Source organism: Pagrus pagrus (genome assembly GCF_965226575.1).
Source record: "Pagrus pagrus genome assembly, chromosome: 8".
NCBI classification, from domain to species: domain Eukaryota; kingdom Metazoa; phylum Chordata; class Actinopteri; order Spariformes; family Sparidae; genus Pagrus; species Pagrus pagrus.
In genome coordinates, this window is record NC_140192.1 from 1446901 (window position 1) to 1466194 (window position 19294).

The window sequence follows — 19294 nt, forward strand, 5'->3', positions numbered from 1 at the left end:
GTCTGTAGGTGATGCAGTGCAGTGACATGTATATAATGCAATCACACTTAACTTGAAATAATAATCAGCTTAAGAAACAATAGCACTCAGTAGAATGCATACCTCCACCAAGGCCCAACCGAAATCAAATAAAACATATTTTAATCTGCTAGATCTTGATTTGTATTTGGATCTGCATCAAATTGTACTCACACATAGTCTACTCATCATTACTCTTTATCTGGAGCCACACTAAAAGGTAATGTGGTCTATTCTGAGACCCAGCATCCATCCAAGTTCAGTGGAAATCTGTTCAGTAGTTTTGATGGAATCGTGCTGACAAACCAACAAACGACACGGGCGGAAACATATAACCTCCCTGCTGGAGGTGGTAATGATGCAAAAATGAATAATTCAGTTGATGACAAAAGAACAACGGCTGGCTGCACTCTAAATACTCACAGATATTATGAATTTAAAAAGGATGACACAGTTAATTAGTGGCATAACGATATGTGTGGGTTATTCTCATTAGCAGTTCATTCATTAACAGAGATCACGTGACCTTGTCAGAAACATGGACTCAGTGACAGTGATTTGCTAATTGAATTTGCCTTCTAAATAGATGCACAGCAGGTAAAAGTAAAGGTGCACGTACACCAGAGAACTGAGCTATAAACAAATAGTTATTTACATTCCATAAAAAAACATTCAGCTGCATCAACTGCAAAAATAAAAACAATGCTGGTGGTTTTCCAGACACCACATGTAGAAACACAAAACAAATCTAAATATTAGAGTTGGTGATGTTTTTGAAAAACTTGAATACAGCAGCTCTTTTCTCTTCTGTTTCAAACGGACTGAACGCTGCATCGGCGCCCAAGACTGATTAAACATCAGCAGGCAGTTTCTTCTCACCACTGTCGCAGAGTGCTTGCTCATGGCGGAAATGTTGGGTCTTTGTGTAGTGTATGGTCTAGACTTGCTCCAACTGGAGAGTGTTGTGAGATCATTTCATTGTGAACTGGCACTATGTACTGATTGATTGATTGATTGATTGATTGATTGATTGAGCTCTAAATATTGAGCCACAATCCAAAACCTTCATGAATGTTCATGTGCTGTTCAAAGATGTCAGCTTGGAGATCAGGCGATGACACATTTGTCTTTGAATTTCTGTTTTAGTTCATTTGTTTCTTGTTCTTGTTTCCTCTTCAGCTCCTCCATTCGTTCTTTCAGATGTTTTTCTTTGTCTCCTGAGAGGTCTTGTAACAGACTGTACTCTTTAGCATGAGTCCTTTCTGTCTCTGTCATTTGTATCTCATGTTCTTCCTTCAGTTCCTGGATTTCCTCCATGTGTTTCTCTGCCAGAGCTGTGAAGTCTTTCTGTCTGAACTCATTGAATTCCTCAGCGTGTTTTCTGGCCTCCTCTTCAAACTTCTTCTTCATTTCCTCCATTTCTCTTTTATACTTTTCCTGTAACTCTTTGCGCTCCCTCTCCTCCTGCTCTCTTCTGATTTGATCTTCTTCTTTTCTTTTGTTTTCATATTTTTCTCTTTCCTGGTTGAACTCTTCTTGGAGCTTTTTCATTTTTGTTTCCTCGTCCTGTCGTTTCTGTTCATTTTCTTGACGTCGTTTCTCCCACCATTCTTTTCTTTCCTTCTCCCAGTCTGCTCGTTGCTTCCTCATCTCTTCTCTGCTCTGCTCCAACTCTCTGTCGATGGTTTCCTTTTCTTTTGATTCAGACTTTATTTCTTTCTCCAGAGCTTCAAGTTTTTGTTCCCACTCTTGTTTTTGAAGTTCTTCCTGTCTTTTCTTTTTGTTTTCCTCTTCTTCTCTCATTTCCTGTTCTTTCCTTCTCACCTCTCGCTCCTTGTTGATGTTTTCCTCCATTTGTTTAAGTTGTTCAGCTCTCAGTTTTCTCTCCCGTTCAATTTCATCTCTCTGTTCTTCCATTTTTGTCTTCATTATTTTAATTTCCTCCTCATGTTTTCTTTGAAGCACTTCCTTCTGTCTCTCCATTTCTTCTTCTTTCTCCTTCAGGATCTTCTCCACTTCCTTCTGTATCGCTGCCTCGGCCTCCTGGAACATCTCTGAGGTGTAGCAGCTGCTGCCATTTTCCTTCAGCATTGACTCAACCTTTGTCATCAACTCTGTGACCTGAGTACGATTTCTCTGACTCTTATTGTTAAAGATATGATGTCTGCCTCCACAGTCACGTATCAGTTTTTTGACAAAGTCATCACAGTCTTCTTCTATGTAAGTTTGAAATGACTTATCCTCCAGTTCATCTCCTCTGGTGAAGACAACGATGATGAAACCTGCTGAATTCTTGCCGAAGCATTTCTTGATCAGTTCCACAGAGTCTTTCTCCTCCTGAGTGAAGCGACCGATCTGCAGCACCAGTAAGAAGACATGAGGTCCAGGAGACAACATGCTGATGCATTTCACGAGCTCCAGTTGAACATCATCATTGGACAGAGTCGTATCAAACAAGCCGGGGGTGTCGACAACAACGACAGGTCGTCCATCAATCTCTCCTGATGCTTTCTCACAGAACCTGGTCACAGACTTCTGGCTGGCTGCAGATTTAAAACGTTTTTTGCCCAAAATTGTATTTCCAGTTGCACTCTTCCCACTGCCAGTCTTCCCAATCAGCACCATCCTGAGAGGCTCTCTGCTCTGATGCTCATCATCACCTCCATCTTCAGTCTTCCTTTTCACATCCTGCAGCTCAGCTTTAAGTTTTGAGACCTCCTCCATCAGAGCTTTAGTGAACATGTCCTTTGTGAAACTTCTGGATCCTTCAGCTCTCATCTTTTCAACAGAATCCAACATCTCAGAGATCTGCTGCTTGTTGCTGATGTTGAGAACAACAGATCTTCCTCCACAGCTCTGAAGGAGCTCCTGGATGTCTCTGTTTTCCTTTACAAAGTTAACAACAGCTGGAGCTGTAGGATCTGACTCCACAGTGAACAGAATCATGGTGAAGTCATTGACTCGAGAGCTGAATGTGTTCTGGATGGTCTTTAACTCTCCCTTGTCTTCATCAGTGAGGGGACCCACAGGTAGGACCAGGATGAAGGCATGGACGCCCTCAGGATCACAGAGGGAGATACACCTGAGTGATTCCTCCATCACTTCCTCCTGAGGTTTTCCACACAAGGCAGGCAGCTCCACCAGGGAAACCCAACGTCCACACACCTCTCCCTGACTCTGAACACACTCTGATGAGTTGGAGACTGAAGGACCTAAAATGGCCTCAGCTGCTGAAGTCTTCCCTGCTCCTCTCCTCCCGCACAGAACCAGGTTTAAAGCTGCTCTGATGTCTTCAGACTTTGGTCTGATGGTCTCTTCACTGAAGGTGAGGAAGGCTCCTCTGTTTTCATGGACAATCTTCTCAATCTTCTGCATTAATGACCAGTGGTTGTCTTCAGACATGTTGTAGTGTCTTCCTCCACAGTCTTTAAGGAGCTGATGCAGAGGGAAACTTGTTTTCTTCCCCTCATGTGTGGTGATGACCATCAAGTGTTTAAAAGCATCTTGACCAAACAAACTCAGGATGAACTTCAGAGTTTCTCTATTCTTCTCTGTGAAATCAGAAGGTTTCACTAACAGCAGGAGAACATTTGGTCCAGGAGGACATTGACTGATGCAGCTCTTCACCTCTTCTCTCACTGTCTCCTCAGACAGGCTGAACATGTCTGTAGTTTTAACTACAGTTGGAGGATTTCCTCTCCACTGTCTCTGGGCGGCCACAACTTGTTTGGGATGTTTTTGTGAATGAAAATCTTGATTCTTCAGGATGAAGTTACCAAGTTTTGTCATTTTGTCTTCACTCTTCCCCACCAGTACAATCCTGAGTGCAGACACTGTAATAAAAGAGAGGGGAAAGTCACAGTTTAGGGTTGATGGCAGGTGAGTGAAGCCAAATTCAGACAGAGGAAACAGGAGGCAGTGTGATTGAAAACCATCTGTAACAGTGGTTCTCTCTTTTTGGGCCAGCGCCCCCTCATCCATCATCCAGGTCCCTTTTTGACCCCATCAGATAAATCTTCTTGGTCTTTTCCTCTTTTCTTGTAATACGTGTAGGCTACTAACTATTTCTGTTAATGAAAAACTAAATAAAAACAACAACACACGTTTGGTGGTCTGTCACTGTAGATCAAGAGTTTAATGTTAATCTAGCCAGCCCCTCCTCCCCTCTGACACTATGAAGATAATCTTGGCACAGGGAAGACACACGGCGGACCTGCTACTAAGTAATGTATTATGGCCCAATGCAACAATAAACATTGCTGGATTTATTTAGTTTACTTACACTGGTTGCTTGTGCTGTCCGCTGGTGATGGAGTATGTGGTGTGGACAAAAGTCTCATCACTGTTAAAAGACAAAACCATCAGTATTAATTACAGTAAATCAACTTCCTCTAACTGCATGATAACTGATTCTCAGAGTACTCACAGAAGCTGGGTGTTCTTTTAACTGAATGGATTCTGCTTGACATGAGATGTTTCAGCCCTGTAAAAAAGAAAAACACCATCAACTGAAAAAACCTGAACCTAATATTGAAATCTGATCATGGATGAGATGTTTTCATCACATTATAAAAGTAGTTCTGTCACTTACCAGTATCTCTAACAGGATCAGCGTTGAAGAGGACTCCTTCACCTTGTTTCAGGCTTTGATGACCAGCAGGTAAATCAGATGTTACGCCTTTGAAAACATCACAGCTCACATGATCTCCATTATTCACCTTCACCATTGTGTCTATGAGTGTCAACAGCTGTTGATGGTCAAGAAGCCCCAACGAGTTGGATCTACACTTTCTGATCATGTCTCTTAACGGCGGCTTTGACATGTATTTTTCCATCAGACCTGGACTCTCCTCTCTGGGTGTTGACATCAGAACCAGTGAATGATCAAATGATCGATCACTGAAGAAGTTCAGGACTCTGCAGAGCCTCAGTTTGTGTTCCTCAGTGAAGTCTTCAGGCTGTAGAACCAGCAGGAACACATGAGGTCCAGGACCAGAGAGTCTCTCACAGGTTTCTACATGTTCTGTCAGCTTGATTTCAGACATGTTGGGATGCAGCAGATCTGGGGTGTTGATCAGAACTATTTCTTTATCCTTTACCCGTCCACTGACTCTCTGACAGCGGTCTGGTTCTTCCTCAGTGTTGAACACAGTCTCTCCGAGTATGAAGTTCCCCACTGAACTCCTCTGAGACCAGCTGTTCGCCAGCAGAACCACCCTCAGCTCAGACACTGGAAAGACAAGTAGTTTAATTATTTAATCACCTTTATCAAGTAAAATAAAATAATTAAAAAACTGTTGCACTAAGAACAATTTACAGTAAACAGCTTTTCTAAACTCTGAGAATAATAAACTATTAACACTGAATTTAAATCTTATTGAACACAAGAATAATTCTGACTCAGTTCAGTTTGACTCACTGTTAGGAGGCAGAAATTGAAGGCTGCTCCTGCGTTCCTGAGGTCGAAGTTCATCTGTAACTATAAGATACAGAAACACAAACATTCCTTCAGTCATTCTATCTTTTTCATGTAATCTCTGGTGGACATGATTTGGACACAATGGCATCATTCAAATGTGCAGTTATTGTGGGGTTTTGTATTAATAACTGTGATTTACCACTTCTCTACTCTTAAGAATATCTTCTGTCATGTTTCTGTTTGGGTTTCTGTGATTTCCTGTTTTATTTTGAAATTGTGCCCTAGTGTTGCTTTTCATTTTGTCTTTCATTTTGTCCTCTGGTCCTCACCAGTCTGCTTTCCCTCCACACCTGCTCTGAATCTCCTTCTTTAGCCTTTCCCTCCTTCCACTAGTTTAGAGCCACCTGGTGGGTTAATAGTACAACTGCAGTTACATTTTGTCCAGGTGAAGGAAGCTGTGAGCTACTGCTGGTGAGTAAGGAGAAATTGTAGATTCAGTGTTTAGGCATTCTGTGAGGAAAGTTAGTTGAAATATTTAATCTTGTCTAGATACTTTTTGTGTCAATTCTTGTGAAACTGTTGAAGCTGAGTAGCTATCAGTGAGTTTCTGCCAAGTCAGGCGTGTTGGATAGGCTTGATTGCAGGGTGGGCCCCAGCCTGCATGAGGTAAATCTAGCACATATGGGCTAGTCACTACAGCGACAGGACAGCCGAACAAAGACTTATGGAGTCTCCCTCTCTTCACTGAGGGAGTCCAAGTAACTTACTGTCCACCACCCATGGCAACCATGAGTCCCACCCAATCCAAGTCAGGACATCAAACCGGAGAAGGTTTCACCGGAGACCCTTTGCTCGCGGCTGTAACCCAGCCAATCTCTAGGTGTTTTTATACTGGACAGCAAGCCGCCAATTTGGCTGTCCTTTTTGCGGCTAGGCCCGTGCATTTAGACAGACCGCGGCATATTGGGGATCTGTTTTGGTCCGCCAATATGACGCCTCGGAGGGTACACTTTTTGCCGCCTCCATTGCTATGTAAATCCAAGGCATCAATGTGCCGGCAATCGCATGACATGGGCGGAGGTGTTGAAGACTTGCACTGTTGTGCGACCCACAGCCGGGAGTTTTAAAAGCAGGAAACAGCTGATCACAGCAGTCACTTCATCACTTCATCCGCAGATGTCAAGATGAGCAACTGGAAAGCCACTGAGATCCGGGAGATGCTAAACATCACAGCCAAGAGAATCGTTAACAATCAGATCACGCGGACTGTGAAAGATGGCATCTTGTACGAAAAGGTCCCCGAGGAGCTTAACCGACGTGGCTTTCGCCGGGAGAAGAAGCAGCCCAACTTAGTGCTTCACATCATGTCACATGTTTACGCCTACTCCGTGCCAGCTTTTTTGAAAAGGAGGAATATTACGCCTCCGTTTCACAAAGACAAGGCGGCCTTTACCTGGCTGCAAATGTGGCGCAATTTCTAACTAAAAGGGGCTTCTGTTACCCAACATTCTCCACAGGTACTGAACTTGAAGTACAAGGGGGGATATTAAATTGCCAGTCTGCAGTCAAGAAGGCGGACACCATTTCAGCTCATTTTAAGACAGCTACAGTAAAGCCACTCCTAAAGAAACCCACCCTAGACTTGGCTGATATCCGCAACTACAGACCTATATCTCTTCTTTCATTCCACTCTAAAACCCTACAACCAACTGTCCTCCTACCTTTCACAAAAAGACCTCCTTGACCCTAATCAATCAGATTTCAGGACTGCTCACTCCACTGAGATGGCCCTCCTCACAGTGACTGAGTCGCTCCGTGCTGCCAGAGCCTCATCCCACTCGTCATTCCTCATCCTCCTCGACTTATCCTCTGCGTTTGACACAGTCAACCACCAAATCCTCTTCTCCACTCTGGCTGAACTTGGCATCGCTGACTCTGCTCTAACCTGGTTCTCATCACACCTGACAAATTGCACCTTTCAGGTCACGTGGAATGGCTCCTTGTCCAAACCCTGCTTTCTGGAAACTGGTGTCCCTCAAGGCTCAATACTAGGACCACTTCTGTTTTCATTATACACTAGATCACTAGGCTCTGCAATTACATCACATGGATTCTCTTACCACTGTTATGCTGATGACACCCAGCTGTTCCTCTCCTTTCCCCATCCTCCAACACCCACGTTGCCACGCGCATCTCGGAATGTCTGGCAGACATCTCCACTTGGAAAACTGCACATCATCTCAAGCTCTCTCTCTGAAACTGAACTCCCGTGTCAAGGATGTCTCAGTATCGCCTTCATCGACTGCGAGGAACCTGTGCGTAATCCTCAACGGCGGATTATCCTGCACCCCCAACATCACCATGGTGGCCCGATCTTTCAGATTTGCCCTCTACAACATCCGCAGGATCCGGTCTTTCCTCACAAAGGACACAACGCAACTCCTGGTCAAAACGCTGGTCATCTCCCCCATGGACTACTGCAACTCGCTCTTGGTTGGACTCCCAGCCTCTGCAACTAAACCGTTGCAAAGTATTCAGGACGCTGCAGCGCACCTCGTTTTCAATCTACCCAAATTCTCCCATGTGACCCTCCTCCTCCGTGATCTCCACTGGCTTCCTGTTGGGGCCCGCATCCAAGACTCACTTGTTCAGACTTCCCCTCGACCCCGCATAGCACGACCTCCCCCCACCCTCCCACCCCAAAAAATAAAACTATATATATGCACTTACATGTTCTTACCCTTAGCATTTAAACCATAGCACTTATGTACTTAAGGTATCCTTGATGAATAGCAGCTACCATGCTCAGATGAGGGCTTGAAAACTGTTTCTTTTTTTTTCTTTTCTACTTTATCGACGCTGATATGTTTTGGTTTCTTTCTTGTTACAAATGTGCTTATCGTAAGTCGCTTTGGACAAAAGCGTCTGCTAAATGCCCTAGATGTAACTGCATAGGCAGGGCTCTTCCTCGTTGGTGACTTGCCAAAGGAACATACTCCTGAGCTGGAGGTAGATGCATGCAAGCTACACTGCAAATTCTATTCCTATATTTAATGCTTTTACGTTTTTCTTGTAATTATTATGACATGCATTTCAACTATAAACACGACCAGAATCTAATCTAACAGTTCAAAACACTTGTGTGCAGAATTTTATTGTGTTTCACCTGCTACTATCATTTTATATTCCATTTGTAGCTTATTTTTGGAAGCATATAGGGAACAGTAAAACAGAAATTTAACTTTTGTAAGTTCCTAAAATATTGATATGATGTTTTACACTACAGTAACTACATGGTGCAGTAAAGAGGACATAATATGCAGTTACATTTATTGTTAAAAGTATTTTTTATAATGTTTTTTCTATTGTAAATGTTACAGAAATAGCTCTTATTCATGGGTGCTGTATAAAAAGGCGTAACAAGATTACCACTATACAATCACAACATGTTTGGTTAATACTAGAACGTTGGTAAAAAGACTATAATGACATTTTGATGTGAAAATGTTTATTATATTAGGAAAATACTCCTGAACTGGAGACCTGAGTGCTTGCAGTTGCCTAACACAGTGTTATTGAGGACAGGGCTGTTGATTTTTATGCCAAATTAAAGAGCCAGTGAGAGAACAAGTCCTATGGGGCCGTGCCATCTTTCCTGCACCTTAGACTTAAGGGGACAGATCCACCATCCTTCTACAGATAGACACCGACAGTCACACTTGGACTTAAAACTATTCCTCTGCCCAGCCTTTATATACCTTGACAATAACAACAGCTCCATCAGGATGCTGTTTGACTTCAGCTCAGCATCCAGCACAATCTCACCCATGAAGCTGACTGGAAAACTAAACACTCTGGGCTTCAGTACAACACTGCAACTGGATATTGGACTTCCTCACAAGCAGAGCCCAGAGAGTTCTGACTGACAGTCACACCTCCTCTACATCAGTGCTCAACACTGGAGCCCCCCAGGGCTGTGAGCTCAGCCCCCTCCTGTCCACACTGTAGACCCATGGCTGCACTCCCAGACATCAGGACAACTCTATTGTGAAGTATGAAGATGACACCACCAACCTCTGCCTCACTATAAACAATGATGAGTGTTCATATCATGAGGAAAACAGTCTTGCAGGGCGGTGAACAGAAAACAATCTACTGCTTGATAGGGATGGGTACTGAAGCCTGGTATTAAATGGGCCCTGGGGCTGAATTTAGAAAGACCGTAGTATCAGTAAGCTCCGACGTTATCGGTTCTGCTGACAGATTTGAAACAATGAAGCCAATCCTGAACACAGATCTGTGGGGGAGCCTGTCCTGTGCAGGGGGCGGGCTCTCAATGCTTGTTGCACTTCACACAAACGTTGGCACAAAGACACAGACACCTGCTCTGAGTGGTAATGACAGAGAGAGACAGACGTTCAGAAGTGTGGTTACACACAGTTTGACAGCCTAGCTCGTAGTTCCTCTCCCGTCTCCCGATCTACCTCAGGTATGTTATGTTAGCAGGAGCCCACAGAGTTAATTAAATTATACGGACATGGGCTGATAGCCGTTAGTGGCCATTAGTCAGCTGAATGTTTAGCTATGTGGTCATGAATTCTGTCTGGCAGGGTGACAGCATCATCCTAACTGTACTTCAGATACACTCAGACTCAATTATAATTACATCCAGTAATTAGGATACTAATTAAAATATTTTCTGAACGACAGCTTGGATGATGCTTTCACCCTGTCAGACAGAATTCATGATCGCATAGCTAAACATTCAGCTGACTAGTACTAAAAGTTATTAACCCATGTATGTATGTATATACTGCAGCCTGCTCATTTTTGATGTTGTTGTGAGTAATTTCATTTGTTTTACATTTCTTTAATCACAACATGATAGAGTTACTAATAGCAAATTGTTGAACATGGCTGTTAAGACGAGTTAAAAATATTCATAAATGACTGTTTGATTTTTTCTCACATTATACTCTATGATAGTTATTTGTTCAAAATAGTGCGGGCTCAGGGCTAAAGAAACGGATCGATAAGCAGCATCTGTAAGAGAAGTGGTACAGTGAAAATGTTAATGATATCCAACCCTACTGCTCAACCTCAGCAAAACCAAGGTTCCTGTGAATCACCATCAGTAAGAACCTATCTTGGTCATCACACATCAGCACCCTGGTTAAAAAAGCACAGAAAAGTCTCTCCTTTCTATGGAAACTTCGGAAAGCTAAATGCTGGAGCAAGATTCTGGTCAACTTTTCCAGAGGAGCAACAGAAAGCATCCTGACTGGAAACATCACCAACTGGCATGGTTCATCACGGCCCAGGACAGGAAGGCTCTACAGAGGCCAGAACATCACTGGTACCATCTACAGAGCATCAGTGACATCAGTGAAGTGAGACGTCTGCACAGAGCCCAAAGATACTAAAAGACAACACCCACCCAGCCACAGTCTGTTCACCCTGCTGCCATCTGACAAGAGTTACAGAAGTATCTGCTGCTGTACCACCAGACTACAGAGCAGCTTCACTCCTCAGACTACAGAGCAGCTTCACTCCTCAGACTGTGATGCTCCTGAACTCATCCTCAACACACCAACATAAAAGATAGTTATTTTCTTGTGGAGCGTAAAATGATGACAACTTACATTTGATTGCACAACCTTGTGTTGTAGATGACAATTAAATGGACCTTGAACCTAAACCTGACGGGTCTGGACAAAGTATCAGGTTGTAGTTTTGGCCTGTGTTGTTGCAAAAAGGTTCAGGCTCAAGTTTGTTTATTTCAAATAGTAATTACTAAGAAATGCATCTCTTTCTGTCTCTGACTGTGCCTTTCCTCTCAGTCCATGTGTGCCTCAGAAGAATTAGAAAGACGAGACTGTAGTCGAAGCTTTGCTTCAGACTGAACTGTCAGTAATGAAGGAAGTAAACAGAAATATAGCTGCAGGTCCTGGGTCGGGCTTGGGTCTTAAAATTTGGGAATACCAGGAAGGTTCACTCAGGGCAACCCTTTACACATGAAGTCACTGTGATGTAGTCAGTGATGGGATGTAGCTAAAATATTTACTCAAGTAGGCTACTCTAATTAAAAACAATGTTGAAGTACTTATACTTTGAGTATTTATGTTTTCTGCTACTTAATACTTCCACTGCACTACATTTTGGAAGCAAATACTTGACTTTTTACACACGTATTTGATAACTTTAGTTACTAGTTAGTTTGCAGATTACATGCCTCATCAGAGTGTGATAATCAGTCTTAACTTTCTGTCATGGTTTTGGGGTGGAGAGGAGGGTCTGAGGGGAGGGGCAAGTCTGGATATTTATATTTATCTGATGAGACTTGAAATGAAAAGTGTAAATGGGGTCAAAGACTCAGGTCTCAGTTTTAGGCCTGAGCTCTAGTTTACATATGTAGTAAATGATTGTTGAAGTTAGACTTTGTTAACAGTATTTACAGTCACATTAAAGACTTGGTCAGAGGCAACATTTCATCAGATTATAGATCACGCGTTATCAGGACTAATTAAGACTGACTGGACTCACCTGATCCTGCTTCCTCCATGATGACACTCTGCTGGAAACCTCAGAGACTCATTCACCTGGAGGGAAGAACGATCAGAATTTATGTTCTGAAACTAAACTCTCTGTTTCACCCAGACAGCCATGATTAACTCATGATAGTCAGCTTGATGTATATGAAGTCAAATCACAGTAAAAGTTATCTGATGACACTTCATCATGAATCGGTGTTAAGTTAATGTCTTTGTACAAACAGTGAACTCTTACTTGTGTCAGTGTTGCTGCACGGTGTCCTCTGATCTCTGAGGAGTGAAGTCAAACACTCTGTGTCACCAACTGTCCTGTAACATGTCATCATCATCATCATCATCACAGTCATCATCATCACCATCACCATCATCATCATCATCATCATCATCACCACAGTCATCATCATCATCATCAGAATACAAACATCAACAAACACTTTATACATTCTATTTATTTAAAGTTCAGTTCAGGTTGGGTTTTAGTCGGGCGATCCAGTGAGTGAAAACCAAGCAGCAACCTGCAGGTCTGAAAAATTAAGTCAACGCAGAAATACCAAAAACTGCAGTTCCTTGAATGGACACTTGTAAAGTCAGGTATTGTCAAGACGGAGACGGCGGGTACCACCCACTTTGAGCTTCACTCTGACTCTTCAGAAACCTGTGTGTGACGTCACAGTGGCTCTGTCCACTATTTTATACAGCCAATGATGAAAACTGACATTTGACTGTTTAATTTCATCTGATGACAGCTGGGGTTGGTGACACTGGACATTTAAATAAACATGTAAGAGGAAGGCTGATTTTCAAAGTATTCATCTGAAAAGAATCCCACCCCTCTTGTTAGTGGGGGTAGATGGATTGATCCCCAAAGAATCAATACTACTGATTGAAAGTAGTATGGATCCTAGTGTGAGTAGCATTGATACAAAGTAAAGTGGATCCATCATGTGTTGGATCACATCTTGGGCACATTAACACTCTTCTTATTGCTGCAATATTTTAATCTGGAACAACCACAGACACTGTTTTGAGTTCTTTACTTGGTGTTTATATACCATGTGTACCATGTGTTATTTTTTATATTGTAGTGAAATATGCACATTTTGAAATATATTTGTTTTCTTCTATTTACATTCCTTGTCTGTAGCCTGTATTCCAGAACAAAAAGCTGTAACCTGATCTGAGACAAGTGAAATGATTGGATGGCTTTACTACAGGCCTGTGACAGCCACAGACACCAGATATTTTATCTTGTTTTGTCAGAGCATTTGATTTATTCATGGCTCTCAGGATGTCATGAGAGTTTCAACAAACTCTATAACTGAAGTGCCTGTACAATACATTATCTAATGTAGCTCTATGCTCTCAGGTGAAGCACACTGGAGGCAGAAGTCACTCATTTTTTACTTTTTAAAAACATTTCAGAATGTATTGATAAAATGTAATACAACATACTTTCAGATAGATAAAGTTCACAACATGAATAGAATTATTTACCTGCAGATTTTAAGTGCAATCACAAAAAATCAAATTAAATATGGTGGAACAGATACGTAGAAAATATCGTTGTTGATAAACCATTTCAAAGCACTTTATATAAAATAAAACATTTATGCTCTGAGTGGTAAAGTAAAGTTCAAGCGTAATCAGAGGTTGTAAAATCTGTAATTATAATCTCGGTTTTATAGCTGCTCTTGTCTCAACGTGACATCCGTGTTCAGCTTCAGTCTGAACTTTGGATTCTGCTTACAACGTATCTTATCTGTTAATTTTTAATAAAGGCACCAATGCATTTCTCAGTATCAGTAAACTTTGTAGCTTTCTGCTTGATCTTTTTCTGGAATTCAGCAAAATTTCATTTCCATGTCATGACTTACCAGAGATGGCTGGTGCTGTTATCTCTGCCTGTCGGTCTCACATCATGGTTGGTTGAAAGTAGATATTACTTTCAGCTCTGTTTATTTGGTTAATAGGAGCAGTGGTCCAGGTAATTACAACACCTGAGGATTAGCAAACAGTGTTCACTCATCAGTCTGAGAACATTGTCTTTCTATTAATCAAACACATTGAATTTCTATTTCAGTTCTGCGTACTCACCGTCCTCTCTGCTGCCAGGCACATCGGTGAAATTACCGCTTCACACTGAAGCCAAACTCACCTTGGACAACCTTTCCTTTCAGACTGGGCAGGACACGACACAGATATGACATCAGTTAAGCAACTAAGTTAATGATAAACATTTCCTCAGTTCCCACTTTAAAACAGCATCATAAAAGTGTGTGTGTGTGTGTGTGTTATGAGTATCAATCAAGTAATCAGTTTTCTAGTTTGATGTGAGGGTGGGTCATTGGTCACAGACTTGTTTAGAAAAGATGCTGACAAATGTTCTCTCTTGAATGATGATCATGAATAATCATTTCATCCACATCACTTGAACACAAACACAAAAAAAAGCCTCCCCAGCTGCCAGTTTAGTCGTATCAGGTGAATCTGCACCAAACAAACAAAATGTGAAAAACAAGCAGATCAACTAGAATATACGTTCAGGATAAGAAACTATGATGAAAGTTGGGTAAACGTTGCTTGAGGCAGGTTCAGCAGTGTTACTCAGGATGAGTGCCTTAATTAAAAAAACAATGGCCTCAAGTTATTTTAACAAACTCAGCTTTGGGTAAAGATTTTGAAAAAACTCTATATGAAAACACTAACAGGAATTCAAAGATTTACCTCTTAACTTGAGACAAATGCTGTTAAAATCTGATCTCATCACTTCCTCAACTTTCTGCCAGATAATTATCAATGTGGTTGCTGTGTTCAGTGAAATTTTACATAAAACTGCTACATACACCCATCAGATAACAGGTAAAGCCATGAAGGTCAACAGCACCGTATCTTGTTCCACAAAACATTTCATCCATCTTATTTAATGTCCATGTGGTTTAGCGTATGAAGGGAAAACACAAAGAGCATAAAAACCAGGATCGCAGAACACAGAAGCTGTATCCAAAACCAGGACCAGTGTAACCCAGTGGCCTACCTGAGATACACTGAGCAAGTCAGATCCCTGAGATGAGGAGTTGATTTAAATATCCTCCTACACCAAAGAGAAAGCTTTTACATTTTCCCTCTCCGGACATTTAGAGGTCCTAATTAAGACATTTTCTCGAAAATGACTACTGGAATGTTTCAATGACTCTCCCCATTCATTATAGGCCTACCTCTGACACATATGTAGGCTATGTAAATGATTCAAACTTCATAAAACCATCATGTGTTTGTGATCTTTGCTCTTTTTTATTTGATCTGGAAAACCTATAGATGGTAATGATACTCTTTCTTACCTTTCTTTAATATATTTGTGAATGTAGGTGATCTTACCTTGATTCACAAGATGATGAATTTGATTGATGAGATGATGAATTTGATAAAACATTTATTTAGGCTATACGTGATTAATGTTTGATGTTCTGATATATGGCTTTGTATTTCTGTGGTGCCTCGTGTATTTTTTTTCTATGTATTTTGGTGATTATCAAGTTGTTTTTAAATGTTTTAAATGTTTATCATCAGGGCAGTTTAGGACCACATATGTCTCTTCACAACCCAGTCCACCAGCAACCAAACCTCACATGAAACAATATTATAAAGCCTTCTGTGGCTCCAGAAGAAGCTGCATGTGATCAGATAAATCTGATAAACTACCTCCAGTGATGTCACGCAGTGGCTCTGTTGCATTGTGGGTAATGTAGGCACCAGGTTTTGCATTACACTCCTATAACACTGTTGGACACATTATGGACAGTTTTAAAACAACTGATCCAAACTGACAGATTCAGAGATATCACCTTCATCATTCCACACATTCTTCTTCCTTTTCAAAACCTGCTGCCATAATTACCCACAAACTTCCTCTGGAGCCACAAAGGACTTTATACCTTTTTCCTCCCCAACACCTGTTAATACACTTCAATGTGTAAAATTGGTGGAGTTACCCTTTAATAGGATAACATGTTGAGTGCTGTCACTTCAATTCATGTAAAACGTTTCCAAATTCAATAAATATTAAATATGTAGCAGATTAAAATATATTTAGCATTACCACTGTTAATGTAATGTGTTACTAGTCGCTGCTATATTTGACCATCATGCTATAAACACTTAATTGTGTTGTAATGACACAAAGGCTGACACATTAATCTCTCACTCACTGAGTTTAACATCATTATTACATTAACGAGGCTACTTCATCCTGTTGGTAACAAAACGTTGCAGGAACATTAATCTCTCACTCACTTAGTTTAACGTCATTATTACATGAACGAGGCTACTTCATCCTGTTGGTAACAAAACGTTGCAGGAACATTGATCTCTCACTCACTTTGTTTTGGTCAGGCTCCATTTCTTTGGGACGGGCGCCATCTTGTGGAGCCCCTGCAGACTTGAGTGGTGCACCCCAAAGTTCCTGAGCGGGCAGCGGGAACATGTCGGTCTGTAACAAACTCCGTCAAAGTCCGTCAGTATCTTCATTTCGTACGTAGAGACGTTTTTTCTTTACTTTGTTATGTTCACAGGGCTCCTAATTACTGTTATTAATTATTCTGGGGCGTGTTAGTCGTGTGTGTTGTGTTGTAGAGCAGATGTGAGTATTCATTTAGGTCCCCAGCTTGATGGTTCAGTGACTCTTTGATTTAAGCTAGCTGACCCAGACATCAGCACAGTTAACCAGCAAACACTCAACTTAGTTCATTATTTTGTCATTATTTTAATATTGTGTGGATCTTGGTACCACAGAAGCTGTGGAGGAGATAATATCTTGTTTTATGTAATTTATTTCAGCTGTTGACAGGGGCGTCACTAGGTTTTAAGGACAGGGGGGGCTTAGCCCCCAGGAGATGCACAGAATGTCAGCGAACGTTTAATTTCACAAACAGCTAACAAAAACTGAGAAATTGCACGTTTTGGACAGATTTAACAGAGATACTTTACTGTGTAAATGTTTTAGGCCACCATTACATTTTTAACACAGTACAACAACAAACACAGGAAGTACTGTCTGTTTACAGCATTAACAACAACAAAAAAAGAAAAAAATCCACATAGTTACAGTGCCATATTTAACCAATGCTTCTTATTCATTAAGAGCCTACATGTATTAGCCAAAACTGTATGCAAAAAAAAGAGCACTGTGTTCTAGACTCACCTTTCCAGTAGAGGTTTCTCCCCTCTCACTCTCTCTGCTCCTCTGCCCTGACTCCTACAGGTCAATAGGGGTGGTGGAGTGATTATTATTAGTGTATTATTATTATTATTATTATTATCCACATAATCATACGTGAATGAGCTGTTTCACGGTGTGCATCTGATGCTGGAGCTGATGCTCCAGAAGGAAGTCACCCCAAAGATAATATGAAGAGTGCACACCTAACTCTATAAAAAACCAGGACCTTCACATTGCATGTCGGACTAACTAGCTAGCTACTGTAGCAGAGTTCTTTTTGAGCTGAAATGTAACTTTTGGACGCAAAACAACAAAGGTAAGACGTGCACAGAGATATACAGCAGCGTCTCACGCTGCCTCCTGTACAGGGGGCTCTCAGCTACAGAGTGTGCAAGCCAGGTTTTTATTTGTCAAACAGGGAGCATTTGGCAATTACGTGGGACTTTCTGCTGTTAGCTGGGGGGCTGCAGTAACTTATTGTTACTATCAGCAGTGATGAATACTTACTCTCTTGAAAAAATTTCGTGTATCCATTCTTGTTCACGTTCTTCTCCTAATGCTGCTCTAGTCGGTTCTGTGTGCTCCGCTCCCGGTACACACACTGCAGGTACCCAGGTACCGAGTGCAACCTAGGTTGCAGGGAAAACGTGGACTGGATTTCAGTGATGTGGGCGTGCTCTATATGAACAAATGGAATGGACTGGATAACGACGCACTGACTCTGACTCTCTACCACTTCCACTATGAAGTGAAGGGAAACTAAGATTTATGATCACATTTAAGTTAATAATAACTGGTTTATTTATTTAAACTCATAGTCTGGCCACATTATATTGAATTTGTCTGCACTTTTTTGTAAAAAAAATAAATAAAAAAAATAAAAAAATTTAATAAATGAACATAAAATTATTTAGGGGGGCTTAAGAATATTTTAGGGGGCCTGAAGCCCCCCTAAAATAGGCCTAATGACGCCAGTGGCTGTTGAAATGTGTGGTCAGTGTGCTGTAAGTGAATGTGTTAAATGGACGTTGGTACTGAAACGTTAGCAGATGTTGCTAACAGATTGTGTTCGGGTCTCCAGGAGGACGGACACACGGACCGAACCTGCAGACTGAGGCGGAGTGGGACTCACTTCAGCCCGGAGGATGGCTCACTGATGACGGAGAGAGGAGGTGAGCTGGTAGTGACAGAAAAAGACCCACCATGTGAAGAGCCTTTTCATTTCTACATGTTGTACCTGTGATTAAAAACACTATATATTGATTACAACTATATATGATCATGTTTGATTTCCTTCTAAACAGAGAAGTTATTTCAGGGCTTGACACTAACTTTATTCACATAAAGAGATTTAGTGACAATGAAATTACATGTTTTATGAGAAAATACTTACAAGCAATACAATATAATTATCATATTTGAATATAATTGAATTTCTTTTTTATGTTCAAACTGTGTTCAGTAATTATGTCATTATTTTTACTTTAACCTTCATGCAACTGAAGATACATTTAGTGTTTTTAACTTTCATTTTAGATCATTTTGGCTGCATTAATGCATACATTTCAACCTCAGCGCATATGTCTATAATACATACATATGCTATTTCCCTTGTGTCCTGTAGGGGGCTTTGCCTCATAATAAAACTAATGAAACCCCCGAGCAACTGATAAAAGACCACATTTAGAACAAAACATGTTGGGGGAGGGGGGTATTTTTATATTTTTCATTCAAAAAAACAGTGTCATCATGTAAACAAACTGGTATTTAAAGGGTTAAAATCCTGAAAATGAATGAAAATTTGTTTGTTATCAGGACTGATAACTGTAACCCAATGAAAGGACAATTTTACGCTTTATTTTATTATTGACAGAATACTTCTTGTTTCTCTCTCCAGTATTTTATTCACACCATCATTTTCCTGACTTTTACTGACAAACTTGAGCAGAGGACCAACATCCAGACTTCAGGTTAAGGTAGGACTGTTTTATTTTGGGAGGGGCTGCTCATTTACTCTCCTGATTCAACCGATAATAATAAGACATGTTATTTATATTGCACTTTCATGATCCTCAAAGACACTTTACAGAA

At 41.1% G+C, this 19294-nt stretch overlaps 1 protein-coding gene and 1 long non-coding RNA gene across 6 annotated transcripts in view; one reads left to right on the forward strand and one right to left on the reverse strand.

The window, feature by feature from the left end:
- On the reverse strand, window positions 1–16450 carry LOC311261143 (uncharacterized protein). 2 transcript variants are annotated; one of them, XM_084359545.1, is made up of 11 exons: window positions 16364–16450; window positions 14083–14166; window positions 13863–13985; window positions 12224–12297; window positions 11981–12036; window positions 5767–5841; window positions 5438–5497; window positions 4610–5248; window positions 4445–4501; window positions 4301–4360; window positions 1–3851 (listed from the first exon to the last, which is right to left on the reverse strand). In XM_084359545.1, coding segments are annotated over exons 7-11 (3483 nt in total). In that variant the 5' UTR covers window positions 5439–5497; window positions 5767–5841; window positions 11981–12036; window positions 12224–12297; window positions 13863–13985; window positions 14083–14166; window positions 16364–16450; the 3' UTR covers window positions 1–1125. The 2 variants fall into 2 exon arrangements, with proteins under 2 accessions (XP_084215671.1, XP_084215670.1); XM_084359544.1 differs by lacking the exon at window positions 5767–5841.
- The window catches only part of LOC311261162, a 12619-nt gene continuing 9758 nt past the window's right edge, over window positions 16434–19294 (forward strand). For all 4 annotated transcript variants that reach the window (XR_014623098.1, XR_014623099.1, XR_014623100.1 and 1 more), the window contains exons 1-3: window positions 16434–16515; window positions 18285–18375; window positions 19101–19179. This is a non-coding gene — a long non-coding RNA (uncharacterized lncRNA). The remainder of the gene's footprint in view (window positions 16516–18284; window positions 18376–19100; window positions 19180–19294) is intronic.